At 41.7% G+C, this 20610-nt stretch overlaps 1 protein-coding gene and 1 long non-coding RNA gene across 2 annotated transcripts in view; both read left to right on the top strand.

Moving 5' to 3' along the window:
- THBS2 (thrombospondin 2) overlaps positions 1-19858 on the top strand; it is a 47349-nt gene extending 27491 nt beyond the window's left edge. The window contains exons 16-22 of the mRNA XM_080998886.1: positions 952-1070; positions 5575-5809; positions 9056-9283; positions 10222-10493; positions 11405-11502; positions 14863-15002; positions 16253-19858. Coding sequence (XP_080855012.1) covers positions 952-1070; positions 5575-5809; positions 9056-9283; positions 10222-10493; positions 11405-11502; positions 14863-15002; positions 16253-16260 — 1100 coding nt within the window. The 3' untranslated portion in view covers positions 16261-19858. The remainder of the gene's footprint in view (positions 1-951; positions 1071-5574; positions 5810-9055; positions 9284-10221; positions 10494-11404; positions 11503-14862; positions 15003-16252) is intronic.
- The window catches only part of LOC308474063, a 282096-nt gene that overhangs the window by 28726 nt on the left and 232760 nt on the right, over positions 1-20610 (top strand). The window lies entirely within an intron of this gene.

The raw sequence follows: 20610 nt of genomic DNA, 5'->3' as shown, positions 1-20610 counted from the left end.
TTGTAAGAATCAGCAAAAACTTTTATTACTAAAAAATAAATGAAATCTGAAATCTAAAACAAAACTGCATAAACCTCAGGTCAGCTCAGGGGATACATTTCATAGTAAATTTTATAGTATTGATTTAGGACATTTGTTGACCGCCTAATCAACAGATTGCTCTGGACTGTTTACACAGAGTTCAAACAATAAAAATATACTAGGGGACTGCACAAACCACAAGATTTGGATCAGACCTCATTTTGCTGCTTCAGAAAACTGTTTGCCTTGGTCCAAGTTGTTTCATAAGCTGCCTATCAGAGTACTGCTCTCTCCCATTCACTATTGGATAAAATCTGAAAAGTTGGACTGCCCTATCTTGAAAGGTCTGGATGAATCAACTACCTTCAATTGAGAATGGAAGCTGATAGGTCATCAATTGATTTGTCACAAAACAGGGTGGTTTTGTTCTTACCTTCTCACCATCACCAGAAAATGTGTCAGGCAAAGCTTTTATGTGACCAAGAGTTGGGCAGAGAGGGGTCACCACAGAGCTGAATTAGGGAAAGATCCACTCTAAAAGTATTTCACCAACCATGGGACCAGCTAGTACAACCCTACAGACTTTATAGTATTTGTAGCCTTGTATAAAAGGGGTTGTAATTTAGGGAAGGCACAGCAAGACAAGCGCACCCCAGTTAACAAGCAAAGGACAAAGCAGTAGTGCTATCAGTTCAAGATACAATGTGTGCCACCTAGCATGGAGAGATCAGGCTTAAATACAAAAGCTCACTGGGTGACCATGGTCCCATCACTGTCTCTTGGACGCACTTAGTTTCCAGTGAGAATAAAATGGGGGAAATTCTCATTCATGGTTGTGCTAGTTTCTTGGAAACCAGTGCATGTTGCTTTATGCAAGTGGAATCTGAACATAACACTTTTGTTTGAATTGCTTTTTCCCCATCCTGGCAGATGTTTTCAATGAACGCGATAACTGCCCATATGTCTACAACACAGACCAGAGAGATACAGATGGAGACGGAGTTGGTGATCACTGCGATAACTGCCCACTGGTGCACAATCCTGATCAGGTAAGTAGCACATACAAGGGGGGACTGTATGGATGTGAAGAACCTCTGCCTTCACCCTTGTAGAGGTACCACTACACTGTACTGTGTACTATTAAGACAGGCTGCCTTTTGCCTGCTTTGAGGGATATTTCAGCAAGGCTTGTTGTTCCTTTCTTCCCTTTTCAAGATCTAAATTCATACCTGGTTGGATTTAGGGGTAAAGAAGGTTTTTGTTATTGCAGAGATACTCAGTGTTCCAATTATATGCTTTAGGGGGTAGATTGTTTCAAGATGCAGGAAAGCAAGAATAAAGGAGAGCTTTCGTTCATGAATAGTCTTCCATCCCTCTTCCTAACAGGGAGTCTGCTAGTTTGAGTGCAGGTTCATACATGCATTCAGCAACAACCCTGTGAGGTGATGACTTGTATGTGTGACATCATACATCCAACACCACATGTGGAGATTCCACTCCCAGCCTGCAATATTTTCAATGGAGGCAGCTCACACATTCAGTTCCAAGTCATCCACCACTAGAATCCTGTGCATGTCAACTCAGAAACTCTGACTCCCAGTTTCACCCCAGGAACATCTCCTGCTATTTTCTCAATTAATGGTAAAAAAAGGTAAAGGACCCCTGGATGGTTAAGTCCAGTCAAACTTGACTATGGGGTTGTGATGTTCATCTCACTTTCAGGGAGCCAGCGTTTGTCCACAGACAGCTTTCCGGGTCATGTGGCCAGCAGGACTAAACAGCTTCTGGCGCAACGGAACACCGTGACAGAAACCAGAGCGCACAGAAATTCCCACCACAGCGGTACCTATTTATCTACTCGCAGTGGTGTGCTTTTGAACTGCTAGGTTGGCAGAAGCTGAGACAGAGCAACGGGAGCTCACCCTGTCACGGGGATTCGAACTGTCAACCTTCTAATCAGCAAGCCCAAGAGGTTCAGTGGTTTAGACCAACCACAGTGTCACACGTTTCCCTTTCTCAATTAAGCCTCAATATATATAAGAGATTGCCTCTTTCTGATTGTCACTAGTTTCTCGCCAGGTTGGTTCTGATGAAGGAGAAGGTGGGGAGCACATGACATTTATGTGTGAAACAAACTGTGTGCCTCTGGGAGAGATTATGTATATGCATGTGCTTTTTTTTATTTGGCCCACCAGGCACTTTAAAATGGGTAACACAACTCCCAGACCACAATGGGCTTTCCAGCTTTGCATTTCAGAAATGCTACGTTCTAGACTTACTTGTAATTCTATTCGGGAAGTGGGAGGGGAAACCACCCAGTTTACATAGAATTAATATGGTTCTGTTCAGTCACAGGGCACATGTTTATATTAAAGGCAAATGTTGGTGGCAAACTGCATGGTTTGAGGTAAATTGAATGCCCAGGTTATTTTAAAAAAGAAGGAACGCAGCTTTTCAAGTTTTCAAAGCTCTGACACAACAGCTTTGCCTTTGATTTGGATGAATGGTCTGGAATTTCTAATTGCGCAAAGTTATTGCCGTTGGCTTCTCGGGGCATATATATACATAAAAACCCTGAAAGCAGCTGAGGTCAACAGCAGTCACTCATAACATAAGAATGCTGCCTAGGCAAGAGAAGTTTCTCACGAGAGCAGCTCCACTTTTCTCATCTGCAAAATCTTACAAAGGGGCCTAAGGCTAGAACTGAGATCTGTTGAGGACGTCAAAGGTCTTCCTGTGTGTTGGCACCAATTTCATTCATTAAAATGCCTGCATTGCATTTTCATCTTGCACTCTTCTTAACAGATACTTTGGGGGCAGATGCCAAATGCTTACAGTATGAAAACAGATGCAAAAAAGAGAGAAAAGACCACGATTCTGGAAGAATTAATGTTGGAAAACGTAAAACTAACAAAGCATGACACAAACCATTTCAAACACAGAACAATTTCAATGTCTTATCTTTCGTTCCCTTATTTCCATGACCTCCTCACACTTCCCTTTCTGTTTTCCACTTCTATTAATTATTTCAGCAATTCCTTTCCATCTTCCTCTGTTTTCTATCCTATAATTATCTTAACATATTCTAGCCTTATTTTCCCTTTAATACACTATTAATTTATTTATACTTGATTCCTTATAGCATTTCTACTAAAGCCATATAACTTCATTCCAACATTTTTCTAACATTCATTATTTTTACAGTATTTCTATAAATAGTCTTAAACTTTTCCCAGTCTTCTTCCACCAGCTCTTCTCCCTGGTCTCGGATTTCTGCCAGTCGTTTCCGCCAATTCCATATAGTCCATCAACTTCATCTGCCATTCTTCCCGAATGGATAAATCTTGTGCCTTCCAGTACTTCACAATGAGTATTCCTGCTGCTATTGTTGCATACATGAAACAAATTCTATCCTTCTTTAACACCAATTGGCCGACCATGCCCAGGAGAAAGGCCTCTGGTTTCTTCAAAAGGGTATATTTAAATACCTTTTTCATTTCATTATGAATCATCTCCCAGAGTGTCTTAATCCTTGGGCATGTCCACCAAAGGTGAACTCTAATCCTCAAATTCGTCTGTTTTTCCTTAAATTCAGTCATAGTGAGCGTCAACTTATGTTCATCAAATTGCCTCTGTAGGGCTGGGGCTCTCTTTCTCTTTCTCTCCAGTTGTGTTACTTTACCTTCAGCAGCAACAGCTTTTTCCCTGACTTCCTCCACAGCTTGCCATATCAAAATAGGTTCTTGTATCAATTTCTGGGTGGTTTCTGTATTGGTATTATCCATACTCCCTGCATTCAAGTCAACCTCAGCAATTGAAACATCCACTTTCGCATTTATCATGTCCATTTTCCTGTGAAGCTGATCCAATGAGCCATTTATCTTCTATAATACAGCCACCAAAGCCTCTTCTGTCGACATTCCTCTTGGTTTCAAATATACTAGTACAAAGACAGCAACAAAACAAAAAAACCAGGAGGGCCTAATGATAGACCTCTCCTGGACTGTTACCAAGTCCTCCCAGACCTTAATGTTTTGTCAGCAGTTGACTGGTCTGTTTTTCCTCTTCCATTTACCATAACATTTGAAAGATTCAAGGTCAGTCCCAGAGTCTCACGGTTTTTAACTTGCAGCTGGAAATTCCCCTAGTCCAACTCTTGTAAAGCAACCAGTTTCAAAGGCTTCCACTAGGGGAAAACAGTTTCTATTTTTAATAGTCAATAGTATCCTCTTTTAAACAATCCAAAGTTAGTTTCAAATTAGTTTCAATTTTGAGTTACTTTTACTCCTTTTTAAAGCAGCCGGAGACAGTAGAAACAATGTATTTCTCTTATTTAACTAGCTGTCAATGAACGTTCTAAGCGCTGTCAATGAACATTCCAAAAGACGTCAGTCCTACTAGCAGCCCGTTTCCAGGGTCAGAGCGGCGGTGTTTTAAGTCTCTTCGCTCTCTCCCGCAGGCATACTCAATCCGCAACTTCCCCCTCTCTTCTCCTGCCTCCAAGAGGGGGTTTAATTTTTTTTACCCTTGGAAATTTGATCTTTTACAAAAGACCTTCCAAGACTCCAGCTTGCAGCTTCATTGCCTCAGTCTATTTACAAAAGGGGAAGGCGGATTTCCTGTTTTGAACCTCCCCGTTACAATACCAAATTAAACATTTAGAAATCCAATTCTTCCGCTTCAGCTCTACTCACGGGTAATTACTTTAAAGTCAAATTGTCCACAGGAAAAGGTCAGCGCTCTCCGGCAACAGTTATGCGGCTTCGCTCCGTGGAAGAAGCAGACGATTCGATGCACCGTGCCGCTCACCCCACGTCGCTCTGGAGCCCCAAAAACTGGGGTTCCCCGCGAGTGGGGGAGGCGCAAAAGGTGCCCGCCGAATCCCATGTTCACAGGCTTCTCCCGCCTGTGATTTTAACGGGTTTCCGCCTTTGCCGTGGCGGCCAGACCCAGATTCCCACGGAGCGGATTCCTCCCGGTCAGAGGAATTCCACCATTGCTGGAGGTGCCTCCCCGGAAGTCCACTGATAATCCACTTATTCAGCTTAGCCAGCCTCTGTTCTATGCAAGAAATCACGTAGAAACCATGCTTTCCAAACTTCTGATAAATGACACATTTCCTCCTTCCATTAAAATTGGAGGGATGCTATGGGCTTGCATTTGTTTGCTTTTAGGGCTATAGGTGGGATATAAATTTGTTGTTTAGTAGTGTCCGACTCTTTGTGACCCCATGGACCAGAGCACGCCAGGCTCTCCTGTCTTCCACTGCTTCCTGCAGTGGGATATAAATACAACAGATAAATAAAAGTAAGTAAGTAATTAAGGGTATCGGCTTAAGAGTCAGTAGATTTAAATGAGAAATCTGAAATAAGAATCTATTTTGCAAGTTTGGGATATCTCAGTATGTTTATAGAATATTACTTTTCAGATTGCCTTCATTATACATTAACATTTCTGAAGGGAACCATTAACAGTGTGATCATGTGTTTCCCCCGCCTTTTTTTGGTTCACTGTTGCAAAAATTCAAATCTTGTTTCCTGTCCCCACCTTTAGACTGATGTGGACAATGACCTGGTTGGTGATCAGTGTGACAACAATCAAGACATAGATGAAGATGGCCACCAGAATAACAAAGACAATTGTCCGTACATTTCCAATGCCAATCAGGCTGACCATGACAAAGATGGTAAAGGGGATGCTTGCGATTCTGATGATGACAACGATGGCATCCCAGATGACCGGGACAACTGCCGACTCACATACAACCCTGACCAGAAGGATTCCGATGGTAAGACTATGGGCACTTTAAAGACATATACTGTGGCATATACTTTTGTGGACTACAGTATCCTTCAGGCATACGATGGTGTGTCCCAGGGATGGAGAATCTATTCCCCTCCAGATGATGCTAGACTACAAATCACATCATCTCTACCATGCTGGCTGAGGTTGCTGGGAATTGGAAGCTGACAACATCTAGAGGGCCAGAAGCCCACCTTCCCTGCTGCAGTCCATGAAAGCTTATGCCATAGTAGATTTGTTAGTACCATAGACTTAGGGGTTTCTTGAGTGAAGACTAAAGATGGTCCTCTCAATCCAAGCTGAGCCCAGCAGTAGATAGTGTGGTGCCCTTGATCTCTCTCCAGCTGAATCGTTGCTGCGTACTGGGACTGAAAGCAGGACAGGGGAGGTGGCAGCGAGGTTGGCCTAGTGAAACCGTGCCAGCAGAAATGCCAGGTTGGCTCAGCCAGTGTATTTGCATCTCATTTGTATCTCCATCTTGGTTTGCAGCAGTGACTCATCCACAGGGAGTGGTCAGCAGTGCAGCCCTACCATAGCATCTGCTACTGGCTCGGCATATGTGTTGAAAAGCTGATCAAAGTTTGACTTGTTTCTATCACAGATGAGTCTGTCCAGGTGTGTTTGCACCCAGCTGCTGGCATGCCTGTAGTGTTGCATCCAGTTCTGAAAGTATTCCTAGGTCTGGAGAATTCACAGGTGGTCTCCTTTTAATGGTGTACTTCTTTTAAGCGCAATGGCATTAGCAAGTTGATTTTGTAGGTGATCAAGCAGGAAGGCCATGACTGCTTTGTGATGCTCAGAGCATCCATTTGTAGTAGAATCTGACAATACTGTACTGTAATGAAAAACATTCGTACAGGTTGTTTATGAGACATCTTCATAAAATATTCTTTGAGAAGCTAAGAAAGAAAACTGGGATTAATAACTTCTGCAAAGAATTATAGCTTGAACAGAGTACTGAAGTGAGATGACTAATAAAAGTAGCATTATTATTGTTGTTATTATTATTATTATTATTATTATTATTATTATTACTATTATTAGCCACCCATCTGATTGGGTTGCCTCAGCCACTCTGGGCGGCTCCCAACAAAATATTAAAAACACAATAAAACAACAACCATTAAAAACTTCCCTGAACAGGGCTGCCTTCAGACGTCTTCTAAAAGTCAAATAGTTATGCAAGAATATGTTTAGCATCCCGTAGCTCATCAAAGGTACACCCAAACACATCCTTTTGCTGAAATCTTTATGAGGGTTTTCTGCCTGGAGTAATCTTACTAAATAGTTTTAATATATTTGAAAGTAGTGCTTTGAAAACGAGTGAGCCAATCCATAAGCCAGCTGCCTCAAGGTCATCCAGTGACCTCATAGCTGAGTGGAGAATTTGAATTTGGCTCTTCCTGCTCCTTAGCAGACAGTACACAACACTGCCTCTCAGGTTAATACCACAGCAGATCCTGCCCACTTACGTAGTCTGCCCAGTTACGTCTCTAATCACACAGAGCAGGTGGAGTTTAGATTTCTCACCAGTTAGCTGTTCTGTGACGGATACCCCACAGTGTCATTTGAATGTAGGGTCAAGAAATAAGGTAGAATTTTACTGTGTCCTGAACAGCCATCTTTCACAGAGCAGACCTCCAAGGAGCCTGTGGTCATGGCTGGTGGTGCAGATGCTTTCTAAACTTTTTGATGAAAAAACAGCCTTGTCAGCAATCAGCACCACAGGGAACGTAAGAAACATGTGGTGAAAAATTAAAACCTCATTTGGACAAAGAAATTGCTTCTTTGATGTTGGCAAGAGAATAAAACTGGGAACATACACTTTCCCCCTTAAGTGTAAAGATAAACACGTTCAGGAGCATACAGCTGGTCAGAATTTGGAGTTCAACTTGGCAACCAGCCAGCCAGTCAGTCCGTGGAATGTGGAGCCATTTTCTCACAGAGATGAACTACAAAAAGCATCTGATTTGCTTGACTCTGTATTTTTTTTAAAAAAACTTTTTTGGCAGTTCCATAACAAAGTCTGTCCTTGAGGATTAGAATAGAAGATTGGAGTAGAGAGACAGTGTTCTAATGAAACATGCCTGCGAAACATGTGGTATGAGTCTCTACTGATAAGAGAAATGAATGCAGACAACAATAAGTGAATCTGCATAAACATAATTGGCTGAGATTCTCATCATTCCTCCCCCCCCCCAAGCTTAGTGTCCTCATGATTGGAGAGAAACACAGAAATTGTATTTCCTTATCAAAGAAAAAAGTTTGGGGAAAATGTTGTAGAATGTGTGTGTGCGCCTTTAAAAAGGACTTGTGGAACAGGATTTGCATGTTGTCTGTGAACACAGAAAACATATTTGTGACATTTCAGTTTTGTTGTTTTTACATTTATTTGAATGTCTACTGTTCTTCAACCCAAATAACTCTTTAACCCAAACCAATATAAATATTACATTCTAGGACACACAGCTTGCAAAGTATTTACCACATTGCCAACATCAGGGCTTCCTTATAGCAGATCTGGTGGTTGCAGTCTCTGTTCACTTGAATGGCTCTGCCTTAAATACTACATTAATCACTCAAGATTTCATTATAGCCACATTCCAAGTTTTAGGGGAAAAAATGATTATTTATCCCATAGCTTATCACTGCTCTCCCTCCCTCCCTCTCTCACACAGTCTCTCATAAATAAAGAGTAGCCAAGAGCTGTTTTAATATGATTTACTGTAATGCCTTCTTCACTCATTTGCTACAGATGTGACAAAAGTACATGGTCACAGTCTTAAGTATTCTTGACAGAACAATGCTGAAGGCATCTGATGACATGGAGATAATATGGAGTTTTAAAATTCCAAAGCTCCTTTTTAATATTGTGGTTCTCCTGGCTTGTTAGGTTATATGGGAGTCATTTGTTTTTGTCAGCAACTGATTTCCCAGATGGCCTTGGCCCATCCCCAGATTTGCACAGTCCTGTCTGCAATGCAGATCCCATCTTGCACGGAAGGTTGGAGTAGTCACCCACCAAGGTCCCTTGCAACTCACCCACTGCGCTATCCATTCCATTCCCCTGGAATGGAAAATGGTAGCTCTTCTTCCCTTAAATTTGATTCTGTTGTCTAGAGAAGGTGGCATGGCTGCTTCCTTCCTTCCTGTCGAACACGGCTTCTTCCTACAGAAAGAGAGATGTGTGAATATAACGTGAAAACCATTCAATGTTTTGTGTGCATTTTAGGTGATGGCCGAGGTGACATCTGCAAAGATGACTTTGACAATGACAAAGTCCCAGATATTTTTGATGTTTGTCCTGAAAATGATGCCATTAGTGAAACCGATTTCAGAAAGTTCCAGATGGTCCCATTGGATCCTAAAGGAACAGCTCAGATTGACCCAAATTGGGTTATTCGACATCAGGGCAAAGAACTGGTACAGACGGCTAACTCAGATCCTGGCATAGCTGTAGGTGAGTATGATTCAAATTGATGATATGAACAGAATTACACCAAGAGGACAGAGTTTAGTGTTTCACAAGGGCGTCCATAAACCCAGTAGCTTTTTGGACTTTGTTTTCTTGAGACAGATCCCCATGACATATTATAAACTGCTTTTGAAACACATCTGCCTTGTGTGATGTTGGGGCCGTAGGTTAAACACTGCAAATTCAGAACCTGACAGAATGCATGAAATTAGCCACATGGTTCTCCGAATTGTGCACAACTATTAGCTAGAAATTAGATTGTCCGAGCTGCTGATCAGAAGAAGCTGAAATATTTGAGGCAGTTTATATGTTCAGTTTAAGTTAACATTCTGAAATGGATTTGGAAAAGTTGGAAGCACAGATAACTTCTGAGGAATGTTTGGCAATAATAAAGAGCTGCCTAATAACAAGTCAGCATTCATAGATGATTTACATTGGAATATATATATGACTGGATGGAATGTATTAATCTTTCTGCATCAGGCTGTGGGACATAACCCATAATATTGCTCTTGCATGTGGTATACAAGCATTTCAAAAGCATTCTGTAATTGTCACTTTTTTCTTTTTAAATATTTTGAAGTTTTGTTTTTCATGGCTGTAGAACTGAACTGAAAAATGTGAAGGTCCTTCCTATATCAAGGTCCATGTGTGCATCAATAAATATGCCTATTTAAAAATGATTTCATTATAAAGCAAGTATGAAGTAACAGAAAGGGTAGTGATTGATGAAGCCTAGAAACCAAAGAACTGATAATATGACTGGAGAAAAAAAGGGGTGAACCAAATCAAATAGCATCATAATAGAAAGTAATGGCAAGTGCCTGAGACTAAATGGATAATCTAGCTTCTTTCTGCCCAAATTCTCAACAAGCTGCAATCCCTTTGGGAACTGAACACCTACATTTTCTACCCTCCTCCAGGTTATGATGAGTTCAGTTCTGTTGACTTCAGTGGTACGTTCTACGTCAACACAGACCGGGATGATGACTATGCTGGGTTTGTCTTTGGCTACCAGTCCAGCAGTCGCTTCTATGTCCTGATGTGGAAACAAATTTCTCAGACATATTGGGAGGACAAGCCCACCAGAGCTTATGGTTACTCAGGGGTATCACTTAAAGTAGTGAACTCTACAACTGGCACTGGCGAACATTTGAGAAATGCCCTTTGGCATACAGGAAACACACCTGGACAGGTAAGAGGTATATGAGTCACATTCAGCTAAGTGTTCTTCGAATTGTCCCTTTCTCATATACCATCATGACATAGCATTGGAAACCATTGTTTTGGTCCTATCTTTCATTATAATGATCAATCAATGGCCAAGTTTTTATTTCATTCTATTTCTTTTTAATTGGATATTGTCTTGGAAACTTTTGGCCGGGATTAAACTGCCCCACCCAAGAAGCCTCCACCTCCAGGTTTGACTTCAATAGTGACCCTGTGTCCAATTATTTTCTCCCGTATTAGTGAATTATTGTCCCTTGCTCTTTGCAGGAGAAAGTACAGTTTGGTACCTTGGATCACGAACGCCTTGCAAGTCTAATGTTTTGGGTCCCAAACACCGCAAACCTGGAAATGAATGTTCCGGTTTACGAACGTTTTTTGGAACCCAAACGTCCCGGGTGGCTTCCACGGCTTCTTATTGGCTGCAGGAGTTTCCTGCAGCCAATCGGAAGCTGTGCTTTGGTTTCTGAACATTTTGGAAGCTGAACGGACTTCCGGAATGGATTCCGTTTGACTTCTGAGGTAACACTGTACTGCACTTGGGAATACTTTTGCCAAATGGGTTTTTTACATCCGACCCTGAGCAGCCCAGGGATCCCTTTGTGTAGAAAGACAGTGCACCCTTTACAGCTACCCAAAATATGCAACACTCCCTCTGCTCCCTGTCTAATCACAACAGCATTTAGCTGGGAAAGCTGCAGAATGAACATCTCATATTAACTGACCAAACTGGAGGGGGGCATAGAAACTATGGCAGCGCATTTAAAATGTGGGTTGCGGTTTCTATCTAAAAGACAGAGTTTATAGGAATTGGATTTGCCCCACTTGTTAATGCAAATCACTCACGGAAGTGTTGTTGTTTTTTAACTTCTTCCACAGGTGCGCACCTTGTGGCACGACCCCAAGAATATCGGCTGGAAAGATTACACCGCTTACAGGTGGCATTTGGTCCACAGGCCTAAGACGGGATTAATAAAGTATGACATTTCTTGTAATACACTGTATTGCTTTTCCATCTGATCATAAATGAGGTTTTATTTAGTGGTTTGTAACCAAATTCCAGCACTGTCACTTCATTTATGGCAGACTTTCGGCACTGGAAGATTTGGGAGTGTTCCCCAGCTTTCCACGCCATCAGATGTGTTCAATTTCCTTCGAATGGCTCATATAAACACTGCCATTATTAGATAAAAAAATGATACCTCCAAATTTTTGGACTGTTTTTCTGTACTAATCTGAATTTTGGGGAAAAAAAGAAAAATGTCAAAACAAAGCTAAAATTAAGATTGGAAGAACTGATTTCCCCCTTCTTAGAACTAAAGTGAATTGAGATTAAGGCAACTCTAAATATTTTCGTAGACTTGTGATGTTAGCTCTGATTTGTCCATCTGAAGCCAGTCTTAACTTAAATGCAGACATGCAGCCATTTATTCACACAAATTATTTCAGTGAAATACCCCCATTCTCATATGTTTTTTTCATGATAAAATGCCTGCAGTGTCAGGACTCCCATGCAAATGTGACATTGTGTGAGAATGGTGCAGGCAATATGCCTATTCAGTAAATAAAACAGACGTTCTTGTCATTGGTAAACTCAGTCGCATGGGTCCTTTAGGCAAATTCAAGTTTTTAAGAAATAGTATATAGTTTGGGCCTTTGTGGTTTACAATATAAAAGCACAAAAATATATAACATAGTAACAAACAACCACTAAAGCACCCCCCCCCCCCGTTTAAAAGGCCATGTATTGTTTAATTAGCCAAAGGACTGGGAGAAGAGGAATGTTTTGCCTGGCATCTGTACATGTCGGGAGCTTTTTACATGGGGGGCATTTAAACAGGTAATTTTCTCATTTCCCACTAGAGAGCCCTTGAGAGCCAGTGTGGTGTAGTGGTTAAGAGCGGTAGTCTCGTAATCTGGGGAACCGGGTTCGCGTCTCTGCTCCTCCACATGAAGCTGCTGGGTGACCTTGGGCCAGTCACACTTCTTTGAAGTCTCTCAGCCCCACTCACCTCACAGAGTGTTTGTTGTGGGGGAGGAAGGAAAAGGAGAATGTTAGCTGCTTTGAAACTCCTTAGGGTAGTGATAAAGTGGGATATCAAATCCAAACTCTTCTTCTTATGCTATATACCCCGTTCTGTGCCCAATAAGCACATTTGCCCGGCAGTGCTGTAGCCCATAGATTGCAGCAAAATACTGGGCAAATCTTCTCTCTGCAATGGTCTCATCATAGGAAAAAGCTGCCCCATGAGCTCTTGCTGCAGAGAGGAGAGGAAGCCTATATAAGGCTGCTTCCCCTGGAGCACAAGAGCCACTTTGCTTTGAGACCTTCCTGCCCACACACCCTCGTGTTAGAGCCTTCAATGAGCAATTTTGGGTCGCTGGTTAACAGAGCTGGAAATGAATTCCTCCCACCCTTCTCAACCTGATTGGCACTTGGTTGAGTTTTTCCCCTCCTTTCCCTCAGTGAAATTATGGCTTCCTTGTTAGGTGGAAGAACTTTGTTTGAGTGCGGAAATGGCATTGGTCAGGATCAACATAGTATATGGGAGGGGGCCCATAAGGGGCCTGTGGGGAGGATTGACCGCAGCAAACCTAATCGTGGGTTTGGTATCTGCCTGGTTGGAATCTGCATCCTGGTCCCCCAGTGAGAACTTGCTTGCTTGACTTGCACCATGGCAAGGTTTAACCCTGGCCAACACCCATGGTACTGGTTTGGAGAGATCCAAACCCAGTGGATCCATTCCATCAACATGGGGCATGTGGAATGATGAAGGGATCATGGGACCCAATGCCAAGCCAACCCTTTGCCCTGCCTGCTGTTGTTAATTAAAGATTTGGCCTGATTTTATCCCATTGCCATTGTATAGTCCTCTTGTTTTGCCGCTGTCATGGGTCACATAATGTGCCCGCCTGGGCAACCACATAAAATATAATTATGGCTTTGGTTAAATATCTTGGCACCTTAAAAGAACCTGTAGGGCACATATGAGTGGCTGTTAGCTATTGCGGTCTGCGGTTGAAGATGGGAACCTAGTTAGATTGGTCTAGCCCAATATAGCTGTTGTCGTTCTGGATGAATATGTAGCCACACCATATTGGATGAATATGTAGCCATACAGCACACCAGCCTACTTCCTGGATTTAGCTATATTGTTTGAGGATATAAGAGAAGATTTCTCAGCTGGTTGTAAGATATAACTTATTGGGCATATAACCGCATAAGGATACAGCAGAAACTCAACTTCTCCAGGTTATAGCTGGATCATCATTCACACACAGCCAGATGCAAGGCTTCCATCTGTTCTTGGCGCTGCTGAACAGTTGCTTATCCAGAACCTTTAAACTTGTAACATTTGTTAATTCAAGTAGGTTTTTGCACTCTAATTTGACTCTTAAGAATAATTGAGCATTTTTCAGAAGTCAGATGCACACCAGATGCGTTCTGATGTGCATCCAATCTCCATGAGTCACACAGCACCCAGAATACACAAGTATGGACAGCCAGTTCCCAGGAAAATTTGTCATCCCTATGACCTTTTGGAGTTAGTGAAACTTAAGTTAATCATGGCTGACTTTTAATGTGGCTCAAGCATGGTAACATTCTCTGGGTTGGTGTTAAAGTCTGTCGTGGTGTAACCATTCTCTGGCAGGAATATATATATATATATATTTCTGTGAGTTTCTCTCACATTCAATTAGCCCTTCTTTAACAGCTATATTTTCCCATGCTCTCACATCTAGAAAGCAGTGCCACAAACAAATCCTAATAATTATGTTCTTAACAAAACCTAGGGCTTTGAAATAGAACACGTATACCACTTATTTCATTGCATAAGCCCAACCATTAACTGTCTGAGGTTAGTGGAAATGTTTCTTTCTGAAAACAGGCTAATGTATTATGGAATATTTAGCAATTTCAGCTGAAATGCACAATAACATCAGCTGTCAGAGATCACACAGTGCACAACGTGACCTCAAGACTATGGAGTTGTTTCTTCAACTTGTGTGCATGACAACAACAATGTTGGAAGCCAGTCTGAGCAGCTTCCAACAGAATATGCATCTTACCCCTCCTCAGAATAGATTCACTTCATTGGACTTGGCTGGCCTAAATCAGAACTGGGAAATCTTTTTCAGAGGTGTCCATAAAACTACTTCTGTGAGGAGTGTTTGAGCAGACTGTGTGTTAGATAGGTAGAAGTTGTATACTCTAGAAACCTGGGTGTGAATCTGATGTCACTTTGTTTTTCTTATTAGAGCTTTTACTGCCACTAGAAAGAAAGTGTATCATTTCAAGAACGGTGTCTAATCTAGACTTTGTTCCCCTTTCAAAGGGTTTTAGTGTACGAAGGAAAGCAGGTCATGGCAGACTCTGGACCAATCTATGACAAAACCTATGCTGGTGGGCGATTAGGTCTTTTTGTCTTTTCACAAGAGATGGTTTACTTCTCTGACCTCAAGTATGAATGCAAAGGTAAGTTAATGCATCCATCATCATAATAGCAATAACTACTTTAGTGTTTGCAGGGGGGTTGCAGACTTTTTCAATGGGAGGGACCATGGACCTGATCCAGCAGGGTCTTATGTTTTTATGGCTCATTCAAACTTGCAGGTCATCCGATTTTGCAGTATCAAGTGTTGGCCATGTATTTGTGAAGCAACCTTCTGAATGCCTTTGATTCCTTTTATTAAACAATCTTTTATATATGTATCTACATTATGAATGAAAATGGATTCAGTGGGACAGCTTTCTTAATAGCAAATGTGTATAGCAATTAATAGCAATTGTGTGTATCCAGCTTGAGGCTAGAGCAAGCATAATCAGTGCTCCCCCCCCCAAAAAATTGTTACTATCATTTTCCTACTCATATTGAAATACTGCCCCTCAATGAGGCCAAACTTAGATTTACAAAATGTTTAGGGGTATGCGTACCCCTTCGTCCGCCCCGAAAAAGCATTGAGCATAATTAATTGTCATAATCAGAGCCAGATTCCATGCATTAGGCAACCTGACTTGCATGTGCCACTCCTCATATGTGAGGTCCCCCCCCCCAAGCAAATATGACCTATGACATAAGGCTAAGCATTTTCCCTGACCATCATTAACTTAGGCATCCTCAACCTTTTCAGACCCAGGACCCACCTTTAACCCAAATATGCATTTGGGGACCAATTTCTGAATCGTTTACCATATATTTGCATGGTGGTGGTGCTCTTGTTGTGATCACCTTGGGTCTGTCAGCAACCCGAGACCAGAGAATCAACCATATAATCTGTAGCTAGCAGTATGGGCCGAAGGACTGGAGTTACACAAGTAGCAAGAGACAATGTAGTGGTGAGAGTAGAGTCTCAGACTTGGGAGACCCGGGTTCAAATTTCAGTACAGTCATTAATTTGGGTGACCCTGGGGCAAGTCACTATCTCTTAGCTCAACTTACATCACAGTATTGTTGTAAGAATAACGAGGCAATGCTGTGCAGGCCGCTCTGCATTCCTTGACAGAAGGGCAAGATGCAAATGGGAGAAGTAACAGCCCATTGGAACCCATTGGTTTTTACCTGATTTTTACTGTGCATATTTATTGCATTATAATAGTTTGCTTTTCGAAAGATGGGATAAAAGCTTTAAATGTCCAAACACAAGTAACTCCCCCCCCCCCCATGTTTACTGCAATGCAATCCAAATGTGGGAATTGTACTTAGCAATTGCTTCTTTCTGTTGCAGATGTCTGAAGTAAAGCTGCTGCAAAACCAGCAAAGTACTGTAGATGCCATTCAACTAGACACCTCTGTTCATCCTGGTACTCCAAATCCCTCACTTATTTTTCAACTCTGGCATGTTCCCCAGACCTTGTGCCTCCCTGCAGCCAGGAGAGATCCCTCCGATTCTACACCCCAGTGCCTTCTAAGAGCTTGGACTGACAGGGCCTGAATGTGACCATCAAACCCACCACAGAAGCAAAAACTGATTGATGTATAGAGTGAAAACTTGGCAGACACATTTATTCAGTCATTTGTTTAGGGTTGTTGTTGTTGTTGTTTTTAAAATGACGTTTACATATAAAGTGTAAAAGTGTAATTACATAATGTATTTATATGGATATAGATATGGAAGAATGTGAGGGGGGTATTATTACATCAAGAGGGAGGAAGAGGTTGTAAGTAAGACCACTTCTTCAGGCCACATTACTTGCTCAGATCAGGGCTGGGCCTTGCTGACACAAAATCTGGGAGATATAGTTCATCAAAACTGAGAAGGACCAAACCCTAAATATCCTACTCATTTAAGAAGCCATGGAAAACTAAGGCAACGGCCACCCAAGAAGATGGCTCCACAAACTTCAAATGTTACTAATCTTCTAACAGCTTTTTAGGTAAGCCACATGCTTGAAGTTTAAAATAATGCTTCTCTTCTAATGACAAATACTAGCACGTGAGCAGGCTGCAGAGAGAACGACGACAGCTTAACATCCAATGGGGCTCTTTAGATCTTGTATCCAATTCTGTTTTAAAGAAGTGAATTTGGAATTATTCTCCTGGGGGCATACAAATTAAAATGCCAGTTATTTCAGGGTTGTTCATTCAAAGTATGTGGATATCAGGGAATCTTGATACCTCATGAGCAGGAGCTGGCAGGCATCTAGTATCCTACTCACATATAATTTTGTGGGGAGTGGAGCAGGGAAGCTTCATCAACAACCCAACATTATTAAATGTTTATTTTGCATGTCTCCAAAGTAATACTTCTAGTGGAAGTGCTGCAGCTCAGAGGTAAAGCATGTGTGTTACATGCAAAAGATCCCAGGTTCATGCCCCAGAATCTTTGGGTAGGACATCTGAGTCACTGGTGAGCAACCCACCAGTGTAGACAATACGGATGTAGATGGACCAATGGTCTGATTTTGTACGAGGCATCTTCATATGCTACACTCCGGAGGAAACTGGCATTGTATGAAGCTCAGCATCCTATACTCTGGAGCTGTTCTTGTGACTTTAGGACTGCCCTGTAATAAATTGGGGAGGGGGGTTGTGAATGTCAGCCAAAGCTTGTAGATGCTCCTTTTTATAAAATGGGTTCAACTACTTGATGACCCCTTTCCCATATGAATTCACCCTTTGCCTCAAAGACACACTCAGCATATCATTGTATACCATGCAGTGTACTATGAAAGGTTGTATGGGGGGATTCCAGGTGCTTGGCCATTGCGTTTAGAGACATTTTATCCATGAGTGTGCATTGGGAGCCATGGAGATGCATGCTAGTAGTCACAGTCAGAGCAGACATTCTGAAATTAATAGACGGGCACGACTAATTCATTGTAGTGGGTCTACTCTGAGTAAAACTTGGTTGCTTATAACCCAGAGGGTGGGAAAGTAGAAAATGTGGCTGTCATGTAAAGCGTACAATCAGCCCTTTGAATTTTGTCTAGAAAGATAAGCAGTGGTGAGAACTTAAATGTGCACTAATTGACCTGATGAACAGCAGCGTGCTTAAGGTGTCCCATGAAAATGGTTCCTGGCCAGGTGAAACCTTTTTCCTGACGCTGTCGCAGCAAGCACTTTGAAACCCCAAACTTTGATCCAGGTTTCTGATAAGGTGGCAATGCTACCATTAACAAAATCTGGTAACATATTACGGTTCCAGTTATAAGGACGTCGGTGCTATTTATTTATTGCAATGCGCAGCTATGTTCTCCAGTAATTTATTTGAAAGCATGCCATAGAGCACATTAGCCATGGAAGAACTCACAGAAGAGATGACTGCATAATGCCTTTAATGGTCCAACCAGTGAATATATGTTATATATGTAATTATACGTCACAATAATCTTAAATTGCTCTGAAAATTGCCAAATAATTAAGTAGCCCTTGAGACCTTCTAAGTGGAACCTTGATATTTACTATTGCCCACCATTTTTGTATTATTATTTTTTATGTATGTCTGCTGTATATAGGACTTTTAAAGAAAAGAATGCTGAAGGTATGTCAGCCTTTATCCTAACCAGATACAACAGTTATTCCATTATACAATAGTATGCACATATTTAACACTCTTTTTTGTTATTTTAAACTGAATGAACTTTGCCCATGAGGTAAACTTGCTGGTGTGGTTTTGTTCGTGGATGAGCATTACTAAGAGAAGAGAACAATGGCCTTGTTGCTGAGTCCTCTGTGCACTCTGCTGCATGCGTCTCTCTGGATTGCAAAAGAGGGTTGTGCATGCGCAGCTGTGTAAAAGAATCTAGAAACCTGCCAATCCTCTGTTGGGCTGGAGTCAGGAGGGGGCAGAATCCATTCTCTGTCACAAACAGCTGCCATGTGGGAATCCACATTAAGATATGTATTAAAGCCCTGGCTGCTTGGTGAGGCTGGGGAATTGCGTGGAAGCTTTTGCAGCCAGCCAGGGATATGCATGTGGATGTCTCAAGAAGGACTGTGGCAAAAGAATTCAGCCACAGGTGAGTACTTCCAGTCACACAATTGTCAAAGCATCTTCATGGATGCAAAAGGATGCAGTTCAAGCTCAGGGCTGTCCCTACCGCTGCATCAGAATGAATGCGACAGCTTCTGTAGCTGAGGCTTCTACATTAGCATCTCAGCTGCTGCTTTCACAGCCAGGTTTGGGCTTGGGATAACAATCTCCTGCCTTGTTTGAGAATACAGTGAGCAAATGTCAGCTGTTTTCCAATCCAATTTCTGAATAGATTTTGATGTTATATACCTTTATCAAGAATCCAGTGCTTCTGGCTTTATTGCACATTCTTAGTTTTGCCATATTAACAACCTTTTTAAAAGGCCTCTTAATGAGAGTTTTTTTTTTTTTTTTAAAAAAAAGCTTGTTCAGAGTGTTTTTGCAATTCATATTTTTAGTATTTCTAAAAGTGTAGCCCCAAGTCCCAGAGAGAAGTGAGGGAAATTTCATTCATGTAATAATGCTTATTGTATCCTTCAAATAAAAAGAAGACATCAGCGATGGGACTAAGATGTTAATATTTCGATTGTACCATATTTGCCTATACTATGTAAATTATTTATGACTGTTTCCTTTTTCCTTTGTATGTGTGAATGTGTGTGTGTGTGTGAGAGAGAGAGAGAGAGAGAGAGAGAGAGAGAGAGTTAGAGAGAGATGGTGGGGAGGTGAGAAAGAATATATGTGGATAAGCACAAGATGCCAACAAGACTTAACATTCTGTTTTGCCAAAGACTGTAAATAACTATTTATTTGTTTGCACGGATAGAATTTCACCATTTAATGTCCCTCAGTTATTCAAATCTTCATTTTTATACATTTTAATAATAGACAATAAACTGTAAAAAGGTTTTATTCAAAGTGTTCTCTTTACTTTTACATAGCTTAATATATATACCACAACCAACCAGACCCAAGAAACCCCTCTTTTGGAATTCATTGTTGAAACCAAACACATGATCTTAAGCAGCCAGAATTGGTAGCAATGGAATTCAGTTTGATCCTATTATATATCCAGTGAGGATGGACCAATGTCACAATTATCCTCCCGTGGAACCCCAGTCATTTGGAAGCAACTTGTGCTGGAGACATTTGTGGTGGATGGTATTTCCTTTATTTATTTTTCAGTGCTCAGAAGATTAAGAGCTTTAGTTGTTTTTATCAGCATCTGCACAATGGATGCATTTCTTCCCTAGGCTCATCTTTTCTGAACAGATACACAGAAGCTGGCATGGTGCCATAGAGCTGCCCTTCTGACACAGGCCTTGCTGCCGCTAGCTGGGTTTGTAGTAAGGTTCAGGCTGCATGGGTGTACTGGCAGAACCAGGATAGCACTTTTGCTGGTATATTCACATAGTCTGACCCTGGTAAGCAGCACTGATACTGGCGTCAGAATGGCAGCTCCACCCCACCACCCCACCCTCTCCTCTCTATGACTAAGGTTTGTTGTTCACAGTATGAAAACTACTCTCATTTGTGCACGTTTATCAGAATCCATTTAGCCAGACCTAGAATCAAAGAATTGTAGAGTTGGAAGGGACCCTGAGTATCATCTGATCCAACCCCCTGCCAGGCAGGAATAGGCAGCTGTCCATAAATGGGGATCGAACCTT

This window comes from Podarcis pityusensis (genome assembly GCF_964106645.2).
Source record: "Podarcis pityusensis genome assembly, chromosome: 3".
In the NCBI taxonomy this organism is placed as follows: Eukaryota; Metazoa; Chordata; class Lepidosauria; order Squamata; family Lacertidae; genus Podarcis; species Podarcis pityusensis.
This window is presented reverse-complemented; position numbering and strand designations above follow the sequence as displayed.